Source organism: Periophthalmus magnuspinnatus, chromosome 15 (assembly GCF_009829125.3).
Source record: "Periophthalmus magnuspinnatus isolate fPerMag1 chromosome 15, fPerMag1.2.pri, whole genome shotgun sequence".
NCBI classification, from domain to species: domain Eukaryota; kingdom Metazoa; phylum Chordata; class Actinopteri; order Gobiiformes; family Gobiidae; genus Periophthalmus; species Periophthalmus magnuspinnatus.
The window spans coordinates 2,922,515-2,950,159 of record NC_047140.1 but is presented as its reverse complement, the minus strand read 5'-3'; the positions used below and the strand labels follow the sequence as shown (position 1 = coordinate 2,950,159).

The window sequence follows — 27,645 nt, the reverse complement described above, 5'->3', positions numbered from 1 at the left end:
TGGTGGACACTGCCTTATAACTATCTGAAGGGAGGGGCTGACTACACTGAAACTGTAAACCGCTAACGACCCTATTCAACCAGTAATGGCCACCTATTGTTCTCTTTGTTCCTATTTGTTTTGGGTTTGAGGATGGAGTTGTAAATCTGTAAGAGATTATCTCAAGCTCTCTCAAACTCTGTTCCACCTTGTGATGTCATGTGGTAATACAGGAAGTGCTTCACTGTATTTGTAAACTCCATACACCTTAGAATCAGGCTCATTTCAGCCCTAGAATTGTCAATCTTTACTGAACTAAAGGTAAAAGGTAAAGCTGTTAACTTGAAAACTATCACTTCATGAGATCACAAGGTGGAACAGAGCATTTTGAGTTTTGGAGACACAGACAGACTTAATACAGTGTTACTCAAACCTGTTTGAATGAAACAAAACACAAAGCCAGGTATGTTTTTAAGGAGGTAACAGCATTATAACACGACTTCAAGCCTTGTTATAATGTATCTTTGTATCTGAACCAAACTGAAGCGGAAGAAACTACACATAATGGGACAAAACTCCATAAATGTTTGTATAAATAGCCGTACACATTTAATCTGACATCCATTTGTTCTCCTTGGACCCCATGACCCCAGCCTTGTCTGCAAATGGTCTCGACCTGAAATAACACAGGCATAAAGACTTCCCAGCATGCCTCATGTCTTAGCTACGTCTTTCTCTCTTTCTCTGTTGCAAACCAAACTAATTAAATTCACAACATTACATTCAAATTTACTGGAGAAACTGTACAACGGTTGCTCCCGGCAATAAAAAAAAAAAAAAGTTTAAAAAGTCAGATGGATTCCTTAAGCTAGAAAAGAATATTGTAGACAGAGAGCAGATATATACATGTATTTTTGATGGAAATGAAGTGGAGTTTTGCAATAGACTGACTTATTTGGGTCTCCTTAAAACAAGAGGGATTGCTGTTATAGTGCTGCTACTGACTATTGAAAGTCTATCTTCTTCAGTCATCAGCTGGACATTTTGTTATGACATGTATAACATCGGAGGCGGTGGGGGGAGGGGTGGGGGAGGCACAGCTTGATGGAATACACAGATGTGGGACGAGGGGGGCTTCTTCATCTCGTGGATATTGTGAGCTTTCATTTGATGAGGATGGAGAGATAAGATTTGGTGATTGTACGAGGCTTAATGAATCCGCGCGCCCCTCACTGTCTCTGCTGTAAGTCTGATAAGCCACTTTCACATAGTTTAACAAAGTAAACGGCACAACACAAGAAGAAAGAGGAGCGAACAGCACTATGCAAAAGTTTAAGGGAGGTGTGGGGAAAAATGATGGAGTCAAAACTGATTTGACAAGATCACTCATGTCCATCACATTTGTCTATATAGAGATGTTATCACTTTGCCACACATCTTAGTAGTGGCATTAAACCTGTACAATCTTCTACAAGGAACTATTCCCATGGAAATAAACCCAGGTCAAGTTACAGGTCACATCTGTGGAGGCGAGTTTGCTCACTGTAAGAATACACATGTTTTAAGTTATATCCCTGGAAGCCCAGGAATACCTGTATATAAAAGTTTAATGTCATACAGTGGAACATTTCAGGCAAAGCAAAAAACATCTTCACAGAGACAAGCAGGTGTAGACTCTCCATCAGAAATGTTACATTGTGCACCTTTAACTAGAAAAGACTGTGAAAGTCAAGGTTTGAGCATTGCCCGACATGACTTGATTTTATAATAAAAGTCTGACTCATATCAGATCCTACATACATTCAAGATGAAGAAAGTGCCTGTCTAAAAGCTACAACAGAATTTACTAAGTAGAATGAGATTCAAACGGACAGCTCTGTGTTTGAAGTACAGACTTTTGAGCCACTGTTGCCAATGCATCATATGATGTATTCTGGTACACATTTTTATGGTACGCTTTACACACCTCCCAAACACTTTTGCACAGTATTCTTTGCAGACATTTTTCAACATCTGCACTGCTGGATATTTTTACATTAAACCAACACAGCCATAACTAGCTGAGAGAAATGACTTCAACCCGTGTCCATTATGAATGTACATTATTTACATAAAAAGATCAAGCGTCCTTGCAAAAATACAAGTATTTCCAGTCAAAAAGTGTTCCAGTTTTTGTCCCCCTCCAGAAGCGAGTATAAATCTGTACAGTGTCCTCGGAGGGATTAGGCAGCACAGTGTGAGCTGGTCCGTCCATGCATGGGCACAAAACACCCGAGACTGTTCATTGTGACCGTGGATTCATGGGCTTCTGGAAGTAACTGCCAAAGAAGATGTATTGCTTTGGAGGCGGTCATAGACTCTCACCATTAAAACACATGGGGCGCTTCATCAGGGAGTTTGATGTCTGCGTGAGATGGCAGGTAGCCTGGCAGGGGACAAGGCACAGACACACACACACACACACACAAACACACACACAGAGTTTTATGTAGCCATATGCATAAAAGTGTATTTTGTGCAAGCAAACACATTTATCTTGGATGGGTCGATTGTTTAGCCACTGTTGGAGGTAAATCAACTGGAACCATGCAGATATTTCTTGATGAAAATGCTTTCACCACTCTGCCTTCCTTCCTGATGCACTAATTATTTTATTGGGTCAAATAATTCACACCGACATTCGCCTTACTTTGCACTTGATTGTGTTTTACTCATGCATGAATACTAATGCAACGCTGTCACCAACACAGCCTGGCATAACCCTGCACTGGAAAATGCTACTTCTGAAGGAAGAATTCACTTGTGAATATGTCCAATTATTGACACTATATGGTTGAAAAAACAACTAAAATTGATAAAAACTAATGGTTTCCAGTTGTGGCTTGTATTTGTGTAGCCTGGTTAGCCAAACAACTTCCTCAAAAATAGTCTGACTTGATTTGATTTGAGTATAACTTCAAAGTGGGACTAGTACTTTAGACTTTTTCTAATTCAAAAATATGTGTGTTTCAGAGCTGCCAGTTGGTGAGGTTTTAATAGCCTCTTCATGTTATCACAAAACGTCCCTGGCTCTGATTGGTCCTTTAAGAATGCACAAATTTCAATGGTGCAATAACAGATTGATGTTCTCAGAATAGAATCAACAGAATTTACCCACAAAATTCTTCTGATATGACTTTGTTTTCCTACATTAAAGTTTCTTGTAAATGATTTGGAATTGTACGAAATAACAGATGTTAGTTACCGCTTTTCCTGTGCTGAATCTTCATTTTAGACTTGCTGTCATGACTTCTGCAGTAACTTTTTATTGCTGTATTAAATGGCCACTTCATCCCAATTAAAAGAGGATTTCTCTACCTCTAGTCGGCCTAATTGTTGAGTTTTGGTTCTATGTGCTGAGGGTTTGAGATACTGCTCTAACATTTGTGCCTGAGCAGATTTAATTGGAACTACTTTTAGAAGATGAAATAGTCCCTGTAAAAGCTACTGACAGTGTGTCAGCGCTTGGCGAGTGGGGAGAAGAGGAACACTGGTTCAGAGAGGAACGCCGCTCGCTGTTAAACACATTTGAAAAGTGTGACAAATACCAAACAAAAAGTTTTCACCTCACCGGTAACAATGAATAGTTTTCTTGTGTGAAAATCTGAGGGTACACAAATAACAGTGTATTCTAGTGTGTACCGACAACGACATTCTGGGTTTTCAGGCTACGTATCAGACTAATCAAAATTCAACACCTAAAATACAGTTTAAAATGATACAGGGCCAAACTGAGAAAATACTAATTGTTTTTAAAATTGTGTGTAGCAATATCTTTGGAAGCAAAGATGAGATTGTGATTAGGTCTGGATGTGAGTATTTCAGCTAAATGTTAGTTTTCAACATGCCTGGAGCAGTCCGTATTAGTACTAATGCTATTATAAATGTACTATTGGGACACTGCTATACACCAAGCATATATTTGTGTAATTCTGCTGTATTAGATTCATTCACTCCCAAAAACTAGCAACATGGTGTTTTCCTCTTGTTGTCTTCCTCACTATAACATGAAGTTATAGTATATAGTTAATTGGCTCTCCAAAGGGACACCAATATTTATACAATGCCTTATTTACTATACACCTGTAGCCATCAACAATGCAGCGTAGCCTGGGAGAGCAGATAATAAAACAGGCGATAAACTATGGTAATGTATGCGCAGGGGGTCAGCAGAACACAACATTTTTAAAAGACTATAAAGTTTTATCTAATGAAAATCAATGGACATCCCCCATCTATCTGCTGCTGTATCGCAATGTGTTGAAATAATACATTTTTGGGATAGCACTAACTAAGAAATATACGCTTAATATTAGAACTGTTTTATTATTGTTATGAACTGGCAAATACAACTGCAAAATACACTTCCTTACTAAGATGTTGGCTGTTTGTAAACCCATAACCAATCAAAATGTACCTAACAAGATAGCTACACAGAAAATTATGTTTCTGTGAGTAATACAAAACTACAGGCTAAACTGTAATGTGAATTTATTTGTGGGTGCGCTGAAAACATCTCCAGTGAACAGAGGGAAAACTATACGGCACCCTGAGGAAGCAGTGGACATGACAGTACCTCTGCTTTTGGAGTCTAAGTGAACATCCACGCGGTCCAGCGAGGTCAGCTTGTCTCCCTGCGGGTCCGGCTCTGCTATGGAGGTCACTGTCGGGATGACCTCTTGTTCTTTGTCTGGCTGCTCTGCTGTGTAAGTGTTGATGCCCGGGATCTTCCTGTAGGGTACACAAGGGGAAGGGAGAGAAAATAAAATTTATAAAAACGGCCTGTTGCTAACACTTTATTTTACAGTAGTCTTATTAACATCGAGCTAACTGCCAGAGGAGGAAAGTAACTACTTACAAATTGCTGCATTTCAGATGATGCCAACATCCTATAAGCCCATTTTATTTAATACAGGTGGAGCAGTTAAAGTGAGTATTGATGAAATGCTGATTTTTGTTGTGAGTTCTGGCGTCTTGTTGCTAATAGAAATGATCAGCATAAACATTTGTGCATTTACCTTTGGATATTTTCTTTAGTATTTCATTGGAAAATGCAATGTAATCAATAGGGAGAACTGGTATCATCCCAATCCGCAACTGTCTCACTGCTGCATCTGCCGCTTCTACAAACATCTACATCTAAAAACATCTACAAACACACATACACACTGCATCACCAGAGGTCAGAGAAATGCTGCTAAAACCGGAACTAACTGTTTACTAGTATTTTAAGTAGGATTTTGATATACACTTGTAACTACCATGTAACTATTCTTTTACTTGAATACAAATTCTACATACATTCATGGTGATTAGTATTTCAGCCCTTTGTAATGTCTTATTCTGCATGACCATATTGTGCTGCTAATTAGACAAAACTAACACTTTCCTATTGATGTTATATAAGAGTTAGCCATATTTACTGCGCATTAATGAGTAAAAACTACATTCCTTGCAGTATTAGCCCTTAACATCCTTCTTATCAAAGCCTATTAGGATCATAATTCATGTGTAAATATCTCAACATCACACTCATAAGTAGTTTAAATGAGTTTGTTGATAGGGCAGTGTTAGTAAAGGCCTAATTAGCAGCATGCCTAAGGTTATGCAGAACAAGACGATATTAAGGGCCAAATAAATATATAATAAATGAACAGTTGACTTTAAAGAGGGGCATTTTACTTCTATGGGGTATTAATTGCGAACACATAACATATTTACCTTGTATTTAGTCCCCCTGCCACTTCCCCTTCAGAGCACTATCACAATACAATCATTCTGCCAATTAAACTACAGGTGTAGGTCTGCATCAGGTTTGTCAAGTTTTGTATATTTATGGAGAACTCGTGTAGGAGCATGGATGATGTAAGCTTGTGGGCGGAGCATTGGACAGAATCTCACGGCTAACTGTGATGAGGGTTCGAATAAGGCCCCGGAGAGATCACTAAATTACTGAAACATGCCTGGATGACATCTAAAACCTGTCGGTATGTTTTTTGATGAGTGTTGGACTTAACATGGCAGAAAGCTCCAAAAAGTTGATTTTACATAATACGCCCTCTTTAACGAGTCGACCACTGACATGTATCAAGACTCCAGACATTTAGATTCACCAGAACATGATTTGGGTACCCAGATATACAATTCAATTTTTTCAATAATGACTAGTTTAGTTTATTTTAGTCTATTAAATGTTGTTTATTTGACCAAATGACATCAAGAATTTACCTTTTTAAACGGTTAGACAGTTAGAAGCCTATAGGTTTAATTCATAAAAAGCTATTAAATAAATGTTGGCTTCAAACACTAGTCAGAGTGAGAGGTCTGGGCTTTTAAGGATCTTTTAAGTGCAGAGTGAGACCTCTTTTGACATCTAGATTTATTTTTCTTTTCCACCTTGCAGCTTCATTAAAGGACCTAAACCCAGTGTGGAGGATGTGTGAGTTTGACGCTGCTCTTTAAAGGTAAATACTGTGTCTCATTCACAAATAGATGAAAAAAGTCAGACTTCTGAGCTCTGCGGTGCATTTAGCTGCGTGCACCAGAGTGTGACCTGAGCCATCGGCCTCAGCTCAGCCTGGCTTTAGTGCTCTGGTCTTTTTTCATTTAGTTGTCAATTAAAGAATCATTTTAATGTGCTCTATATTATTTAATCCACATTAATAATGAGGAGAGAGGACACAGGAGAAGGATGAGGTGACGATCTGTCAGGTTCACTCAAATTGGTCGCACTCTGGAGCCTGTGTGTGTCAGTTATCAACCAGATGTTAATACGTGTGCCTTATAATAAAATGTAGAGTAAAATGGAGCACATAAGCATAAAACACTCACTATCTATAAAAAGATGATGCAGAGGAGCAAGAGAAATTCAGGCATTTGGAGCATTCCATGGGGCATTGCACTCTCACTCTCATATTGTTCACCTTAGTTTTCAATCAATTTTTCATCCCCCTCAGATGCAGCCCCTCGTTTCTACTTAAAACTAACATCTTGCATTTCTAATTTCAGATTCTCCCCGTGTGGCGTGCGTCTACATCTGCCGCAGTGACATTTGGAGTAGCTTTTTGAAAGTTAATGTCTTAAAAACAGGATAGAGGATTTTACAGGTAAAATTGGAGACTTCTTAGGACTCTTTGAATGCCACTGAAAATAAAGTTAAATGCCACATCCACATTCACTGAGCAAAAAGACAGATATTTTAGTTAAGAATTTATCAAAGAGCAGCAAGAACCTGCTTTGTGTTGGGGCTATGTGTGTCTATAACCTTTAGCCTAAAACATGCACGTAGGCAAAAAGTTTAATATAAAGAATGTCTGATCTGGACCTGAATAGGTCGACTTTCTGGCAAGCCACATTGGACTAGGATTATCTGAAGTATCAAAGATCACATACTGATCAATACTAAAACTAGACACTCATTTGAGCAGGTTTCAATACTAAAAAAGTCACATTCACAGGACAGAGGTGAACCTTTCCTGAACAGCTTTAGAATGATCTTGAACTGTATCAAAACAAGTATAAGACACATGGACTAGACCACTATGGAAAATACCAGGACACCTCAGGGATTACACAGATATATGACCACATGGTGATATAAAAGAAAGTGCTGTGATTTAATGTTGAAAAACACATTCTACTGTCCAAAGATGAATTGTCATCATGGCATCAGAATCTGTATTGAGTCTATTCCTTTATATCAAAATCAAATTCTAAATGTGTGTATCGTGACAACACTACATTGCATTATAATGGTTTTGGTCGGGGGTCCAGTACAAGGTTGTTTTAAAGGAAATGTTGCTGTGCCTGGAATGTTCCACTGTTACGTCCATCCCCATGAGGACAAGTAGGTAGCCTCCAAAGTTACAGTAAGAATACATGTTACTTGAAGGTATTTTTGAACAACAAAAACGCCTGCAATAAAATAAATGCTAGAATGATACTGTATATTATTATTTAATGTGTTGCATTCCAAGGAAAGGAAAAACGTGCCAATGGTGAACCCTCAACCACAAAAGCTACAGTGCTTCTTTAAATTCAATGTTAAAATGTATTACTAGAAAATGCATATTTACATACTGAATTAAAGAGGATATAGTACAAAACTAAATGTATATAAATATAATCAGTGTAATTAGGGAGTGCATCTGTTGCCATATGCTATATATTAATTTGTAAAAGACTCTACACAAGGCAAATGCATTTTGAATAGATTTAATTTAATGTTTTCCCCACTTTTAAGACTCTTGGATGATGGGATGCTTATTTTTATAATGAAAGCTGCCAAAACTGCTTTCAAGGCTATCCCGTGTGATTGGCATGGGATTAGAGGGAGCAGGGGATGCTATTTACTGTATGTCCCTCACTGTATAATATATGTTGTCTCTGGACTTATCTCCTCAACCTTTGCTGCCGTCCCTGTGCAGTGTATGCCTCACCTTGGATGCCGGTGTTTAGCATTTCCAAAAGGTCAGCCCTCACATTGTCAGATAGATGAATATTGATAACTGCAGGACTGTGACACCCATTGAGCTCTCAGGGAGAATTGATTAGACTGTCATTCCCGGTAATATTCCACAGATTGAGACAGAGGGGAATTGTTTTATTTCTCCTGGCTATTATTGTACCGCCTCTGTCCATAACTCAGATATATAGAGAGTCTAAATACTTGGGGAAACTTTTAGGAGCTCAGGAGCACAGCGCTTGCTAGTAGGTAATGGGGCCAGTGCTAAACAAGGCCATTATGCAAACACATTTACAAAACAGACAAAGGAAATAGAGCAGTATGTATCATTGATGTGAGTGGGGGGATACGGAGAGATTTCAGTAGAGTTGCTTACAGTACTAGGTCAACTGCTACTTTATATGTGCAAATATTTGTGTGTGTGTGTGTGTGTGTGTGTGTGTGTGTGTGTGTGTGTGTGTGTGTGTGTGTGTGTGTGTGTGTGTGTGTGCATATTACCTTTTGAATTTATATATGACAAAAATGGCCAAGACCATTAGAACAACAGACACCAGCATTATGATGGCCGTGCTGCTGTGAACTATTTCACTGTTGTCCACTAGAGGAGCTGCAAGATAAAACAAAGGCAAAACGTTAGTGAAAACAACAGTATTTGTACAACTTTAACACCAGAAATATAATACGACACAGTTTCACCCAGAACTAATTTTTCATCATATACATAACTTTTGCATGTCTCTAAGCATATTTAAGGTAAGCCTACTGCATTCACTAGTGCATAGTACTACTGCACTTAGTACGACTAAAAAGTTTTGGTAGATATTGATAATGTTTGTGATTTCTGGAAAAACAAAGACTGGCTTTATTATGATTTTATATACATTTCAATATAGTCCTGCATTTCAATAAACTGCATACAACAATCAAACCATGAAAGGAAGAAGTACAGTATGTATTGAAATCTATTTTACTACTTCACTGGTCTCAAACCCACATCCACATCATTAGTATTCACATGCATGCATTTTCACAGCTTTAGAACAGCTTTTTTAGACATCGAGTGAGTGAGTGAGGCAGAGGTGGACCACCCTCACACAGCCAAAAGACTCTCTGAATTTGGCTCTTTCTTCAGGGTTTGCAATAAAAATAAAATACTTAAAACCCTTCTACCCATTTTGTTCCATGTATCTGAGCAAAATGTGTCTTGCCCTATTACACATACATAGTAAAAGCAGCTCTTGAGGTCAAAATATATCTGCTATGTGCTGTCTGCCTTCAATTGTAACATGTAACGGAAAGTGCGCTGTTAGCATGTTATTTGTTGTTAGCATTACTGCAATATCAAAATTGATGTGGCCTCTAAGTTGTGAAAAGTACTTATAAACTTTATGGCAAATAATTAGATTGCTCAAAATGCATAAGGTACATGAGGAATGACTTTGGACTACAAACTGTTTGAATGAACTAGTTCTGTTTTTAACACAATTTGAATATCTGGTACAGCTCTTTTAATAACTGCTGTAGGTACAGACAGTGCATACAGCTCTGATTGTTCCCACAAAGAGCTGCAATATACTCAATGGAGGGCAGGCGGACATGTCATCGCACATTTGTGAGGATTTGTGCGATTTGTGTGAAAGAAAGTACTACAAAACTGTGTATTTATATGTAACATGGAAGATGAAACTCATGATTCAGTCCTTGCCATCTTCTCTCTGCTGTTGTCCCTTATTAATCCATATAATCAAAATAATAAGTGGACTAAGAGAAATTTTGGTCAACTAAGACACCATCAGTGTTAATCGACTAAACAACTTAAGGACTGTAGCTCTAGTGTGTATTTATGCATTTTGTAATAGATTACTATTATCAAAAATGTACCATTTATTGGTTTTAAAATGATAAAATATTGATTAGATATGGAACACTGCACTAACAGACTACATCCTAGATTTTGAATGTCTTGAAAGGAGTATTTTATTTCCTTTACCTGAACATAAACAAACTGTGATGCTTTCAAAAATCTCTGAGGTCATTAGCCATTAACAGCTGAGATCAATCACTGATGGTGTCAGTGATGGTGGCTGCGTCGCTGACGAGCGGGCACCTTCTCACTATGCGCCGTTTTATCAAATATAATCCTCAAACATCTCAGAAAAACACTCAACTTTCAATCTGGTTTTGCTCTTTCCATCTACACGGCTATTAAAAGTGCGAAGTTTACCTAACACTACCATTTCGTAAAAAACTTTCCGTGACAGGCGTGTGCTTAAGTGTGTGTGCTTCGAACTGACCTGGAGAGAGGCGCGTGGCGTAGACGTTCACCTGCACGCCGGGCTTGAGTGCAAACTGGACCAGATCCTGATTCAGAGCACTTAGCAGGACCTGAGAAAGCTACGAGAGAGTGACAGAGCAGAGAAGAGTCAGTTAGCACGGCCCGGCTGCACTGCAATATCCCACCATCAATATTTCAGCCCTCTCCGACAGCTTGAATTATGAATCAGAATTTAGATTTCCTTTTAAAGAGGAGGAAATGTTGATGTTGAGGAATAAGACCAAGGTTGAGATTGACAAAGAAGCCAAGAAGGGCAATCACACTCAAAAACACTATTTGAATGGACGTTAGTGTTCATTTTGACAAGAATTTTAATAGCGTGTTAGTCTTGGTCTTTTGACTAAAATGATTTAATCAAGATTTAGTCAAATATCCATCTAACGCTTAAGCAGGGACTCCCAGACTTCCCTTTAGTCAACTCATTATTTTTAGTTTTAGTCAATGAGAATGTCACTACAATTTAGTCAACTAAATCCATAACAGCTTTAGTCAACCAGAAAATATAGATTTTGTGTTTACCTATAGCAGTTTGTATTGCATTGCTCCATTGGACATGGACAGACGTGTTCATAGACACTGGGATTTTTTTTTTCGGCCAAGATCTGGGATTGCTAATAACTCATCAAACCTGTGAGCACTAGTTTGTGCTGCTGTGTGTTCTACTGTAATGTGTGTGTCATGTGTAGTGTGTGTAATGGCTTTTATTGTTTGAGTGTATTCACTAGTTCACCTGAACTGTTGATTTTATTTTGCACTGTTGTAAAATATATTGCATAATGTTTATTGTTACATTCCAGGGTGACTGCTTTAACATCGGTCCAGGGACCAAAGATGAAAAATTGTCTTTCTGGCTAAATCTGGTACATTTACAGAAATGTTGATTAATGTACACTGTCCCTGTTAAATAAACCAAATAAATAAAATAAATACATGAAAAGTGGAACTTGAATACAGTTTCCCCTCGTTCCTTTCGTGTATTCATGATTAGTTTTTGATCATTTGATGAAAATATCAGATTTTTTTGATGACAACAATATCTCATTTTAGTCACATCAGCAAAAATGCCTGTAATTTTAGTCCTTATGATTAGTATTAGTCTTTATGATTACTTGTATTTTGTTTTTATTTAGTTATTACTTATTTAGTTTTATTCACTTAATCAGCAAAAACATGATATTGATGAAAACGTTTTAGTTGATGAAATTAACACTTGGCAATTAGCAAATAGCCTATTCTGATGTGATTCTACAGTATTTTGTCAGTTCATATTTCAATATTTTGTCAGCTCTTCTGGATGTGTTTAAAATGTGAGCTATTATTAATTAATTCATTCATTAAAATTATTATCTAATTCCAATGCTTGTCAGAAAAATCATTATTTTTCCCAAATCGTTCAGCCCTTATTAGCAATGTAGCCGGAGCAGTGGCTTTTCACAATATAATCCCTCTGCTATTTTACTAAAAACTCACCAAAAAAGAATCCAGGGTCACACACCTTGGCTTTCAGAAAACATTGGTCTGCTTAGATAAGAGTGTTTAAAATCTACGGTGAAGTAGAAGAAATTATACTGAACTAATCAAATGGACACAAAAGTAGCCTGAGAAATCATGATTGTATATCATTTTACTGCCACTACAGCTAGAGCAACTACTGCTTCCAAGTTTTACCACAGGCAGAGTTACACTAAACACTACAATTTGCTACTCATAACCCATTTTTCAAAAAGTAGTTCCTTAAGTACAGTTTTTTCCATCACATTATTACACAAGAGGAATAAAAGGCCAACCATTTGAAAAAGTTACAAAAGTAACAGGCAGAAACTGAAAGAGCTCATTATAATCATAAGGGCACTTGTCCAAAAGCACAAAGTCGATTACAATTTTGTTTTCATTAACTCTATATCTAGTGGTGGTAAAGTAACACTGTAGCCACAGCTGCCCTGGGACAGAAACATCACACATTGAATCACACATTCACACACCACATGTGTAGGGAGGGGGATGTGTCTTGCTTTACGACAGAACAATAGTCTTCAGATGTTATGTCAGTTTCTCTTACTTCCCCTGAAACAAAGATAAGCAGAAGAAAATGGACGGATTGGAAACTTGTTTAGCCTTGGCCAAACCTCCTGTTCAAAGCCTGAAGTGAATCAAGGCTGGGCCTGGTCAGTACTGGGATGGGAGACCACTGGGAATATCACGTGCCACGTGTCTTAGGCAAAGCATTTCACCCACATTGTGTAGTATGAAAGTGGTGTGTGACTGAGTGTTGGTTGAGGGTTAATGGTGCAGATTGGCAGCCTCGCTTCCTCTAGTCTGCCCCAGGGCAGCAGTAGAAGATTACCAGCACAGAGTAAGGAATTAATGAATACAGCATGAAACTGTAAAGCAACTTTGAGCATCTGTAAAAGCTCTATTGTTATTATTATTATTGTTATCATCATTATTATTATTAATTTCTTCCACCATTACTTCAGTCGTTTTATTTTGAAGTAACGTAACTCTTAGTTGAGTAAGGTTTTTGGACCTCTAAGAACTCGTAACACTAGTGCCATGATTATTAACCACAATGCCACCAAGTAAACCCTCAGAGCGTAGACATTAAGTTAAAATATGTAAAAAGCACGTTCACCGGATGTTTATCCAGTCACAAAAGCCAGAGGAAACCTATCTAGTCAATTTGCATCTCTGTTCTCCTGAAGATGCATTCAAGCAGAGCCATTGTGCATCAAAGTTTGTTTTATACAATACAATCACTGTTTTGATTTCTCCTCTGTTCTCTTTTCCTTTTCACACTTAAATGAAGTCATTTAACACACCTCCAAAAAGTCTTCCCAGAGCCCATTGGAGTCCTTAACCATGCCTCACTAATTCCATCTCGCTCTTCTCAAATTTTTCCACTGGTTAAAATTAGACCGCTCCAACACAGTATGAATAATTACTTTTTGTTCTAGTGGCATATCAGGGTCAGTAAATCTATTACACGTTTTAATAAGGCGCACCAGGCTTCGCACATGCTCGTGTGTGGCTCTCACTCAGGCCGCCTGACGTGACGCCTCCAAGTAGTGCTGCGACTCACTGGAGATGAGATGAGGAGGAGACTGAACTGAAAGATTTATTGCCCTATTATCGGTGCGATTCTGCCAGGTAATCAGACAGGCTTTTAGATAAATACATCTCTTTAATTCCCAATCCAGCCCGCCTGCCCCAGTACATCTCCCTTCCACGCTGGTGCCAATTATATGATGCATCAATGTAATTAAATACCTATTAAGTCAGTTCAGGACTGACTGTGAGCCAGCAAAATGATATTTGCTTGGGAAACAATGTCCCTGCCGTGGTGATGAACACACACGTCTGTCTATAAAGCTCTGATTAGCATATTGTTTACATATTAAAAAGGTTGAACTCAAACCAAAGTATCAGGATACTTGTTTGCCAACTTTTTCAAATGTCAAAGATCTCATGACCCAGGTTGACCCAGCGTATTGCTTATATTCTGTTCCTTGGTATTTAGATAGAAGCCAGCATAGGCAGCATTTATTTAAAAGATCTAAGCATAAAAACAAAATGGTTATAAATTGAGCATCCAGAGAGGAAGTTGAATGAAACAGAGAGAACGGAAAAAAACTTTTGGGGAATCAAACCAAAGACATGCTGGGTTGGGTATGAGGTGAGAGTCGTTTGAAACATGTTTTAAATGTGTGCTGTCATTTGTGCTTGTTTGTGGGACATTCTGATATAATGAAATGGCCAAGCCACATAAAGATTTTAAACTGTAACATGAGTCTGTGTCATGTGTCATGAGTCTACACATGGCACTAAAGTATAACTTATAATCCAAAACATTGTGTCTGTAATGCAGGCACCTAGTTGTCCTGATCCTGCCACAGAACATTCCCGCAGGTGGAAGTTCTTCCACACCTGTTTCCCCTCAGGGACATGAGAGTGGAGTCTGTGTGGTCTGAGCTGGACCTGGTCTCCAAAGCCTCTTCCCCAGCAGGAGGATTATTACCAACTGAGGAAAGATGCATCTGAAGAACATCCAGAGCCCAGTGCAGACCTGGTACCTGCCTCTGGTCTTTGTGCAGTTTAGCACATCGCCAAGACAGCCAAGTGAGGACTCACATGTAGAACCTCACAGAAGTGTGACCTGCACACACACTGACTACAGGCCACGATGAATAGAGCTCCTTGTAGGACATATATCTGAAAAATCCACTCTCCAAAGGGCATTTGCAACAAATGAGTCTCTCACTCTCGTTCTTCAAATGTATCCATTCATTTTGTTCAATGAGGATGAATGATTTTACTCTACATTTTTGCTTGAGTTTGACTTGGTATAGTCCTGTTGCATACAGTTTATGAAATAGTTCTAATTATGGATATTCTGTGAGATGTGACTGAAAGCATATGGACAATAAAAATCATAATTAAATACAGTAAACAAAATAATGAAGAAGTTGCATGGTTGGAAACCAGAGACTTAGAAATGCTGTCCATTCTCTAGAGAGAATTTAGATTCATTTATTCACCTCCATCATGACCTACAGTAACACAGCACTGCTGACCTCACAGGGAGTTTAGTGACCAGACCAGCGAATAATGTTTACAATAAATATTTACTGTAATAACTAGTCACATAGAGAACATAAAATTCAATTCATTTTATTTTTGTAATGCCCAAAATCACAACAACAGTTGTCTCGAAGGGCGTTCATGTTTTGGTTGATTGGGGTAACCAGAGTACCCGGAGGAAACCCATCCAGACACGGGGAGAAACATGAAAAACTCCACACAGAAAGGCCTGGTGACCCGGGGATCGAACCAAACCTTCTTGCTGTGAGGCATGAGTGTTGCCACTCAACCACCGTGCTGAATTTAGACTAAATTTAGACTCTATACATTGTGAACAGTGAATGTGTTTTTTGAATAAATGTGTGCGGGTATACACTTTGAAGCAACAAATATTCAGGTATTGTTAACAAAATATGCTAACTAATATTGTAATAAACAGTTGTTTAATAATTGTTTAGTTATTGTCTTTCTATAGGAAAAACATGTCCACTATCTGCATTTCTAATGAGCTGTTGTCCAGTCAAATACATGTGAAGACATTGCTCTCTAGTGGCGTTATGCAGTATTACATTCTACCATAACCATAAAGGCCAGCTGTGGGGACATTAAATCTTTGTAATAAAAGCTCAGATATCCTGTGTGCTATAATGAGAGTAGTTGCAGAGGTTATTTATGTCAAATGCAGAAAGTAAAGACCTATGAACAATTTAGTTATGGGAATTGTGGCTGCAAAACGTTCCAAATGCATCAAACTGACAGGTAAATGAGTAGAAATTGTGATATTCAAAAGTTTGTGAAAAGTATAAATAACATTCTTGCTGTCTATCCGTGATAATGCCACTGTTTTCCATATTTTAGCCCAATTACTGGCAGAGTGGTGCGCTCGTCATCGCCACTGACCTTTTCAAAATCATAACACTTTTGCCTACATACCAAGCAGCCAGATACCCCATTCAACTCACTGTGCTCTGAAAATACTTTTGGACTTCAGACTTCCCTGAGTTTGGTAATCCATCACAATGAGAATGATGTCTGCTTTTATTCTCGTCAAAGTTGGGGCCAATCGGTGGAGTTGCGTCGCAGTGCAGGGGAGTGAAGAACTGAGCTGCACTTAAAATTGTTTTTTTTTATATGTGACAATAACTGAACTTTGACAAAGATGGAGGAAGGCGTGTGTAGCTCATTGAGATGCATTGTTTTGGTGGGGAAAGTATTGGAAAAAGAACTGAAAGATATAAATGAGTAAAAGTCAACGCACAGCTGGTAAAATAGCAGAGTATCTGAAATTGTACATTTGTAAAATAAAATTATTGTTAATAATATTTCTTTAAAGAACCAGGGACTGTGAAAAGAAAAGGGCAGAAAAGAAAGCCAAGTCATCTAAGATCAATAGCTCCTATTCCAAAATGGGCTTTAAAAAAGCACTTTTAGATTGTTGGCGGTAGGAAAGAAAATGACAAATTGACGTGATGTGAATTGATGTGTCTTGGCCCTAAACCACTATAAAAAAACACTTTAATAACACAACGTTTGAATAAGGTTGCTTATTTCAAAGAGAACTCTATATTTGGTGACAAAAGTGTAGCAAACCTCCCAGTAATGCATCGTTATATTGGGAGATTATTAACAAAAATGCCAATATTATGTCAATCCTACAGACACATCTTTTAATTCATTAGTTAAGGTTATAGTATTGGACAGTATTTTTTTTTTTTCATTTGTCATTATAAACTACATACTCGATATTCAAATTTTGCATGTATCCAAGACAACATGGACAACATCTAGACATGAGTATTACAAGATACAAGATTTTGAGGACCTTTATCCATGCAAAAGATATTCTATTTTGTTAGTCCTAATTTTTTCATTCTGAAACCTTGGATATTTTCCACCTCTATATTAGATGCATCATTTGTTATTCCTTTGAGGCACTTTTAAATGCTGTGTGCAAGACAGGCAGATAGATATACAAGGAAATATCAACAGCCTACCATAGGACCATTACAAAGGATCCAACTACTTAATCTCCTTTAATAAATTTGGACCCAGTAGGCTACCCTCCAGCGCCACACAACTTAAAATTAACTTTGTAATGTATGACAGGCAGGCAGTAATGTCAGACTCATATTCGGTAATAAAACTTACATTATTGATGTGATGAGGACGTAAAAGAGAGCAGCGGAGCACTACTAAGTGAATTTACTATCTTCCATTCTCAAACTAAACTTACAGTCTATCACCGCAGGCTAAAACATATGCAAAACATAGACGCATTCCTCCTGAGAACTCTCCCCCAGAGACCTCGTGTCTTCTGCTACCACGATATTCTAACATTTAATTATTACAGTGCATCCCAATGCGCTCCTTAAGTGTCTAGTTTTATTTGAGTGTTTTGGCAGTGTCTTACCTGGTCAAGATTGGCCCACTTTTCCTCCACAGCGCCCCCTCTCGCTCCTCGTTCTGGTAGCAGATAAAGTTCAGCTGTGGTGGGTAAACCAGGGAGCACTGCCACCAAGAGCTGATCTTCACTGATTCCTGTGACCTTTAATTAAAAAAATCCCAAACAAGAATTAACATTTTAGTAAGTTAAAAGTGACATTGTGGCTTTTTCCCAGTACAAGATTGGGTAAATCTTTATAAAAAACTATTTTTTAATAAGCTCTGTGAATATTTGATTAAAGATGCACTATGTAACCTTTTTGAAGGAGAGTCTGCTGCATGCTTTTCTCATGGACATGTCACCGTTTTGCCTGGAATGTTACACTCTATGACATTCAACTTACATCTATAATACATTTAATTCATACTGGTACTTTTACTGTTCAAAAACACAGCCTTTCCAGAACTGGGACTTATACTGTGGAACATTCCAGTCAAAGCATAAACATGTTCACAGAGGCAAGCAGATGGCTGACCCCCACCAGAAATGTTGCATAGTGCCTTCTAATACCCTAACACCAAACCTAAATATTAAGTGGATACTGAGCCTGAGTCATTCTTAATAAACTCGTTGTTCATCATGAATGTAATTGCTTTAAGGATGATGTTTTTCAGACTAAACATGCTACACTACGCTTTCGTCACATATCATTTTCCTAAGTACCACTGTCACTGTCACTGTCACGGTATATTGCGCCAGTCAGCTGCAACATACAAGTTCAGTTTGACAGGCAGTGGTCAAAGACTGGAGCTTTTAGTGCATTCACTAAAACAGCAGAGGTCTCCTGTCAGCTTCCCACTGCATCGCGTGGGAATATCCAACAAGACAGAAGGTCAGAGAGTGAATGTTTCATACTGAGGGCTACTCACGGATATATTTAGAATCCAGCATCCAGGTCTTTTGCATAAGCCACTGTCTTTTTGGCGTCCCCTTAGATTCTTAGTGGTAAAACCTGACACTTGAGCGCAGTTCAACAACTCCCTTTTACTTGAGGTTTTGGTGTTCTCTGGAGGCGTGCAAACATCAGGCCGCAGCTGTCGTCGCCTCGCCTTCTCTGCCCTTTCGTATTATGACAAGTTCTCCAATAGGGTGTGTTTTAGTGGTGTTTTATGTCATGTGCGATGTCGCTGTGCAGAGGTTAATGGCTAATTATACTGTGAGGTTAAAGCATAGACAAACCCGAGTGCACACCAAACCGCATATAGTCACATTACTAATTTAGCACATCCCAGTCTGGGAAATATTAGCTCAGTGAAGTCTTGGATTTTTCACTGCGGTCTAGTGAAGAGCAGTTTATTGCCAAGTTTGAAAGAGCTTCAGAACTTGACTGCAGTGCTGTTCATTTGAATAGATTTTTTTATGTAACATTAGCCGATAGCACGGCAGCAGATCTGACCTGGACTATGGAGTTCTTCACCACTCTGCCGATGTCCTCTCTCCACTCAGACACCCCGGGGTTCAGCTCGTCCAGATTAGAAGAGAAGGCTAAAACATGGGAGCGGAAGTAATCTGGAAGTGCACAGACAACACATGCTTGTTTTAGGATGTATACAGACAGAACATACATTTAATAATAACATAAATCTGCAGATTCGATGGAGCAGCTCTGACTACGTGACCCACATAATGCATAATGAATAAAACAAATTGTGCAATAAGCATGCCATAAATTATAATACATTAATTATGATAAATTGATAGAACGCATCCCAGCTTTAGTTATAATATTAAAACCAGTTTACTCTCAGTGAGTACATTTACATGTACACTAAAAGTAGACGATATCCCAATAATAGGATCTGACTGTGAAAAGTATTTACATAACTGTTTACATGACATTTAAATAATTGAATAACTCCAGAAATCATCAAATTGTTTCAGATGCTATACATTTACTCATTATTTAAATAGGCAACTGCTCACACAAACAGCCTTTTTAAATCCTGAGAGAATATAAACAACTCCAAAAAGAAAAAAAAAAGTAAAAAAGTGGAATATTTTGAGAATCATGTTTAGGTTCAAAGTTCACAGGACAAAATGCTCTGACTTTAGATCATTTATTCCACACTAATATTACCCTGTAGAATAGATGAATGTATTTGGAGCACACTGCCCTCTACCTGTTTGCTCACACATTACTATCATTTAGAGGACAGAAGGACTACGTCTTGCCTGTGTACAACTCATCTCAAACCCAACAAAAACATCCAAAATCCAGAAATAAATGTGGATGAATTCGACTTAAAAATAAAAATCATAATAATAATGGTTTTGGTAGGGTATATTTGTCTGAAAATCTGGTATATTAGCCCATTACACTGGAAGAAAAAAACATATTCACAAGGCTCTATTGAAAATTTTAAAATAAGAAAGAGATTTATAATAGAGATGATAATATAAACAAACAGAACTGAGATGGCTCTTTTCACTCTGACTGCTAAGGCACACTCCATCAATAAAGCATCAGTCTTTTGTAGGATGTTTGCACCACACAAAATCTATGTGTGCTACTGTGTTATTGAATTACCATGGAAGTGTAGAGTCTCAGTGTTTGGAGAATTGGAATAATCAGCAGGGAGATGTGCTCACATGAGATGGTAACAAAGCCTGCTACTCCTTTACATAGTGTTTTCTCTGGTGACTTGCCTATGTGTTATTATTTTTATGTTAAACTTTTGTATGAGTAAGAACCACCTACATGTACACAGGCTAATGCTTCTTCACTCTACAACTTATTACTGCAGCTCTAGTGCACTGTGTTTTCTGGTGGGGGAGTTCCTTTGTCATGGTGATGTCACTGTTTTGCCTGGAATATTTCACAGTATGACACTTAACTTATCTAGCTATTTTATTGTCAATGTTTTATTTATTTAATTATTTTCTCCCAGAAAAGCACCTTTAAGCACACAAGCATAATGTTGTACTTATCAAAAAAACATATTCAGTAATCCTGCATATATAGCCTCTCTAAAGTTGAAAAACACTAACTAACCTTCCATGTTTCCATGTTTTGTTTTGTTTTGTTTTTTGTTTTTTTTGTATAACATAAACAGTTTTTCTTCAGTATCGCAAATACATCAGCAAAGGGCGCAATGCCTGCATCTGCTTACGTTTTGTACAGAAGTTTTATGGCAGCTAACACAAGGAGGTAGCTTTCCGACACATTATTAATTTACATTGTACAACAGCACACACTAAAGTTAATATATCCAAAAATATGCATTAAGATACCTCTGTAGCTCTTAAAAAGAGTTAAATGCATTACTAGCATCTTACTTATTCACAACAAAGAGCAAATTTCACAACTTTCAGGTACAGCCCCTTTAATTTGGGCCCATAAGCTACTGTTACTTTACCGTAGACTGCAATAGTCATCTGATCCTGATGGACAGTGTTGGCCAGTGAAGCTTGAACCGTGACGGTGTGACTTCCAACTTTAGAGAAAGTGTAGGTCATGGCTCCATTTAGGGTCACCACAGGCTGTGAGATACAACGACACAAGATTACACCTGCGCCTCAGGATGGGAGACAAGAGAGAAGCAGACACAATGTACCTCTGTTCTGTTGTCAAACCACCAATAGTAAGTGACTGTCCCCACTTGGCTCGGGCGTAATGTGGTTGTGAGATTTACTGGCTTTCTCTTGACCACCACAGAAGGAGCGGAAAGCTGCACCTGTTCAAGCTGACCTTTATGAAAAAACACAAAATTTAGTCACATAATGTCTTTTGTTTAGTTTTACGCAAGACTCATTTCAACTACAATGAGGGTGTTCAAGGAGAATTTACCAAACAACAATAACGAATGGACTGAAAGGAGGTTAAATTTACTATTTGAATTCTAAAAAAACCCTAAGAACTGTGCTAATTACATCGACTGAATACACCTACTAGAGCTGCATTGTCCAAGAAGTCACGTGTAATACTGAAGGACTGAAAGGTAAAATTGGGTTGTCATTTTAGAGGTTCTGAAAATGTACATAGGTAGATAAATGTTGACAGCGATTGGCCTTTATAGCAGCCAATTTTCCTCCCAAAGTAGCATTGGTCTCATTCTGTATTATGAGGTAGTATTTCAAACCTGTGAGAACTCTACAGTCAGTTGTCCAGGGCACTTGAAGTTTAATGAAAGACTATAACAAGGGTGTAGTTACTTTGGGCCTCGTTTGGTCTAGTAAAAAGTATACTAAGTAAGTTTCTAGTGAAGGGCATGCATGAGACGTTAGTACTTTAGTATGACATTAAAGCATGTATTCATTCACATGGCTACATTGTTATTGCTCAAAAGATCCTTGAGAAACATGCAGATGGCTTGCCTTTTCACAGATCTGACCTGTAACTTGGTCTGGTGGTGTCACCTGCTTGTCTGCTTGGAAATAGATAAGTTTAATCCATACTGTGAAACATTCTTGTCGAAGGATTAACATCTCCATGGAGACAAGCAGGTTACAGACTCCAGAAAGGTTACATAGTGTAAAATAAAAAAAATAGATTTATATAAAAAATAGAATGATATATAAAATAGAATGATAGGTTACATAGGGCAAAACAAAAAAACATTAACATTTTCTGGTACTACCCCATATTATCAGGAAATATTATTAAAACTCTCATATATAATAATATAACATCTATTTTTTATTTATTTTTTAGCTCTAAATCCATCTGCATTTTTATTATATGACGCTCCTCTGTCTTTTTTGAAGTTCATATACCTTTACTAGACATGTCAGGCTCATGACAGTGCCCAAAATGCTTTAACTATGCAAATTAGCAGGTTTGATGCTGCTTCTCTGCCTAAATGCATTTCAAAAGATACATAATAATAATAATAATAATAATAATAATAATAATAATAATAATAATAATAATAATAATAATAATAATAATAATAATAATACATTTTATTTGAAAGCGCCTTTCAGGACACTCAAGGACACTGTACAAGACAAAAAACACATATTTACAGATAAAACAGAGATACAAAACTGGAAGATGGTGAGAGTGACTGATTTTACACACCTATTGTAAGTTATACCAAAGAAATGCCAAGGCTAAGGTGAGCGATGTAGTCTGAATAGTGCATTATAGAAGGCATTATATTGTCCTTGCACTGAACATCTTGCCTAGTCAAGTTTTACCAGGAAGCTATTGGACTTACAGGTGACATGGAGGTATAGCGTCGCCTTGTCGGACCCCAAGGAGTTACTGGCAGTAGCTGAGACTTGATAGATGCCAACTTTGCTGTAGACATGCTTGACACCATCTTCTATGGAGCTTATGTTTACATAGGATATGGCAGTCCCATCCCCGAAGTCCACCGTGATACTTGTAGTGGAACTGAGGCCCTTTAGAAGAGTGGGAAAAGTAAACACGCTGCTGTCAGTCACTCTCTACCCTCCGTGTCCGCCATGACACCTCACAAAAAATATTAGGTCACGGATATTCGCTTTATATTCTTCCACTGTGCTACTTTCTGACAGGTCTCGATATAGATAGCATTATAATCACAAATGAAAAAGCAAGACATGCACGGAGCAATGTTCATGTCAGACCTCTTCCAGAAAAACCAGGAAGGTGACGTTGTTTTCCAGGGCTGCCACAGGTGTTCCCTCGCTGGTGAAGAGTTGCAGGCCTCTAGGGGACTGGCTGGGACACTTCTGGCGCCTGGGGCTGTACTTCAATCCACTCCCCTCGGTGCAGTTGTTAGATAAAGCCCTGCGATACCTGAAATACATAATGAAAAATGCTGTTTACTTTTTTAAAAATAAAACAAATAACATGCCAAGCTGAAAGTATTGCTTGTGCAGAGGTGCTCAGTTGTAAGTAAAGAACTGCAATTGAGCTATATGTAGTTTAATCCAGAAAAAAAACACTACTACACTATACTCGCTAGTATTACTGATACTAATACTAATACCGAAAACAGAAAAAAACATTCTAAAAAAATATTCTAATAACTTCCTTATTGTGTTTATTTACATTGACTACTATGATGACTATTACCACTACTATTTTTGTACTATGGATACCACCTCTACAATTATGACCTCTATTATAAATTGAATCACAGCTTGTATTACTACTACAATAATGACTAATACATACATTTCCTGGTACTGTACATACTGTTACTACTACTACTACTGAACTAAACTGTGGTACCTGAATAATCTTTTGTCTTTAATAGATTTACATGTAAAATACTTTGGTTCTATATGTGCAGTTGACAGTTGACCATATACTGTAAATACAAATTGATGTACTGATTGATCGCTCTTACTGCTACTACTAGCACCACCTTTCATCAACGCCACCTATTCTTACACAATTTAACGTCTAAAATTGCAGCTTTCTTATTGCCTTGAGATCTTATGTAACCTATTTTTCAGTACTTGCCTAAGTCGTCTTGTGTTTTTAACATATTTATATGAAGTATGGATTGATTGACTTCTCTATTCAAGAATTCTCAATTTCAACCCATTTTCAGTACTTAGCTGAGTAATAGTTTGTGTTTAATATATTCAAATTTTACAGTAACAACTTTGGTCATAGAAATTTGCAGTTGTACAGTTAACTATAAATACAAATGCTGTACTGATTGATTGCTCCTACTCTTACCACTAGCACCACCTATCATCAATGTAACCCAGTCTAGCACAATTTGAAGTATAAAGTCATATAAAGCCTTTTCATTGCCTTGAGCTTTTATGTAACCTATTTTTCAGTCCTTTCCCAAGTAATCTTGAGTGTATAACATACTTAGAAAATTCTCTGCAAAGCACTTTGATCATATAAATTTGCAGTTGAGCCGTTCACTGTGAATACAAATGTATGTATTGATTGATTGCTCCTACTGTTACCACTAGCACCACCTATCCTCAGTGCAACCTATTCTTGCACAATTGTCAGTATAAAATAGCAACAGCAAGTATAAAAACACAATTATGTAACTTTTTTAAATCCTTAAATCACTGGTTGTTTACTTGGCGATTTTTATCCCAGTTGCAATAGTCTTGATTGTTTTAGTGGCTGCAAGTGTAAATCCAAGAGTTTTGTTTTTTTTTCCACCTGGCTGCTCACAGATCTGTCATACCCCGTAGTGTTGAGGAAAGTGTCCCCAGTGATGCAGTCTCTAGATGTGGCTGAAGGAATGAACCAGAACGATGGTGTGCAGCTGCCATCCGAGTGCCTCTCAAATCCATAGTCACTGTTTCAGATCAAAAACAGAGGGTGAAAATAGCAATCTTAATAACTCATCTACGATTGTTAAAAGTATCAAAAATTAGATAATTACTGATACTAAAACTAGTATTGAAACTAGATCATTTGAATTTTGAGTATCAAAACGCATCATGTAGTATCAAAAAAGCATAATGAAATGAAATTTGATCTTTCTTGACCTTTATCAGAATTAGTAGATCATGTGCTAATATAAAGATAGCGCTATTGTGTGTTGAAAATTTCAGTCAAAAAATTTTAAAAATTAAACGCACTGTATCTGATTTTTACAGATTTTACAAATGTGAAAATTTGAACTAGTTCATTTTAAAGTGTTTGCAGTGATCCAGAGTTATTCCTCATGATTTACCTTATGCATTCCAAACATCCTAAATATTAATTAATTATTCAGAAAGAACTGTCAGAAATCATTGCCCTGATACAACAGCTAACAATAACTACAATGCTAACACACACTTCCTGATTATCTGATAATAAAATTCATAATTAGATGCAGACATATTTTGACCTCAACAGCATCTTATACAGTATATGTATATTGGGACAAGGCACATTTTACTCTAATACATTTTTTAAAAATCAGGTACAACACCCTTTAAGCCTTTAAGTATAGAAATTGAGTTTGAAATGTTAATATCCTAACAACACCAATTAAATATAAGCAAATGTTATATCACAATGCCAAAAGTAACATCTAATGAAGCAATCCATGCTATCATAATTTACACACAATCTGATAGAAGGAAGATAAAATATATTTCTTTTTTCATACAAATTGATTGGCTGAGATTAATTCAATCACTGTGCTTTATTGATCCAATAAAAAGGTCCAAAATGAGTTACTGAGGATTTTACATTTTGGAATGAGACTCTGAAGTTTGTAAAATATTCCTTTCCATAACTTTTAACGTCAACAGTGCAGACTGCTGAGTTGCAAGAAGTTCGGCGCTATTCTTCTCCCAAAAAAGAACATCACTGCTGGTCTTTGCTAAATGCCATGTGGACGGTCTGCTAGGCGAATGTTCAGTGGGTGGCGGAGCCCAAAAAGTTGAAAAAAGTTTGTAGCTTTGTTTTTGGCATCAACGAAACAGATCAGCTCTACATAAGAGTCTATCCCATCTGTGGACCAGCTTCGGCGGTGGCTATGAGATGTTCTGTGCGCTGCCATTGCTGGAGGAAGTGTGAGGTCTGAATTATTAAAACCCTAGAGGAAAATGTCAAGATGTCCATCAACTTCCTTTCAGAATGTAGCCTCATGCTGCAAGACCATAACTCCTCCGACTCGGGCCGGTAATGGAAGAAGACTGTTATGTTTTTGTATGGACATGTGCCGCTGACCTTAGTCCTATAGAAATGGTACTGGACTGGGACTGACAGAAGTTACTGAGTGAATCAATGTACATGTCTGACCTATAGTAGAACACATACTTATACTTCCATCATGTATTTTTATGGAGGTCAGTAGTAGTTTCTTAGGGGCTAGTTTATAACAGTTTCCTCTCCGTGTTGCGGTGGATGCTGCTACGTCTTGCATCATTTGAGTTCATGAATGTATGGATTGGTGAATCTGAATTGCCTATTGTGAATACATGAATGTGTGAAAGCTGACTCAGTGCTGCCTCTCTGCCATCTCTGTCACATTAGCATAGATTTGGGGTAATGTCCAACTGCCCATGACCTATTATGGGACTGCAGCAAAGCAAGATGAGGTCATGTCTTACACTGCATTCTCTCGCCCCTCATACTTTTTAAAGAACAGTTTGGTGCACTGGTCATAACCAATCATTTTACTCCTTCAAGTAAAGTTGTGTTGCAGTTGTGGCCACACTTATTCTTGAAGCTTGATCTCATCAGATCTCAGAAGCTGAGCGAGGACAGGCCTGGTTAGTGCTTGGATGGGAGACCACTGAGAATATCAAGTGCCACAGTGGGGTGCCAGTGGCAAAAAAAAGAAAAAAATGCCTTTGTGTTCTCCGGCAAGACCCACATTGCCTAGTAGTGGTGTGTATGAGTGTTGGTGGGGGTTGAAGAGGCCGATGGAACAGATTGGAAGCCTTTTTTTCTGTTAATCTGCCCCAGGGCACAACAGTGGCTTACCACCTCTTGTTTTAAAAATATTTCATAATAGCGTATTTTTAGCATCATTTTATTTTGGCATAGCAGGGAACATGCATTTCTATGTTAAATCCAGGTCATTCCCGCCCATTGGAACTGCAGAGGTTGAGATAAGAACCCAGACTAGACCAAAGAAATTGTCTTATTAGCAGGCTGGCTAGTTTTACACAGCTGCTTTCAATACAATGTTGTCCTCCTAAGTCAAGACAAATTGGGTAATGAATTTCGCTCAAGGACAAAACAGAAGAATGTGCAGTCGGAAGCAGGGTTAATAGCAACATTTGTATCATATTTCATTGTTTCTTCAAACAAGTCTACTAATAAGAGATAGTGTTCACAAGTATGATCTAAGCTTTTCATGACTTGACAGTATTCCTTTTCCTCAAATCTATGTCCTCTTATTTGTATAGTACATTATTTAACATAGCTCTTGCCATAACAAAATCTTACAG

The 27,645-nt window shown here is 37.8% G+C and overlaps 1 protein-coding gene across 1 annotated transcript in view; it reads right to left on the bottom strand.

Annotated features, from left to right (window-relative positions):
• Positions 1-2,064: 2,064 nt before the first annotated feature.
• The window catches only part of LOC117382870 (VPS10 domain-containing receptor SorCS1-like), a 76,381-nt gene continuing 50,800 nt past the window's right edge, over positions 2,065-27,645 (bottom strand). Inside the window, exons 17-27 of the mRNA XM_033980110.2 lie at positions 24,933-25,046; positions 23,392-23,563; positions 22,998-23,184; positions 21,393-21,526; positions 21,195-21,318; positions 19,235-19,347; positions 17,806-17,940; positions 10,777-10,876; positions 8,981-9,089; positions 4,595-4,749; positions 2,065-2,404 (exon numbers count right to left, since the gene is read on the bottom strand). Of these exons, the coding sequence (XP_033836001.1) occupies positions 2,346-2,404; positions 4,595-4,749; positions 8,981-9,089; positions 10,777-10,876; positions 17,806-17,940; positions 19,235-19,347; positions 21,195-21,318; positions 21,393-21,526; positions 22,998-23,184; positions 23,392-23,563; positions 24,933-25,046 (1,402 nt within the window). The 3' untranslated portion in view covers positions 2,065-2,345. The remainder of the gene's footprint in view (positions 2,405-4,594; positions 4,750-8,980; positions 9,090-10,776; positions 10,877-17,805; positions 17,941-19,234; positions 19,348-21,194; positions 21,319-21,392; positions 21,527-22,997; positions 23,185-23,391; positions 23,564-24,932; positions 25,047-27,645) is intronic.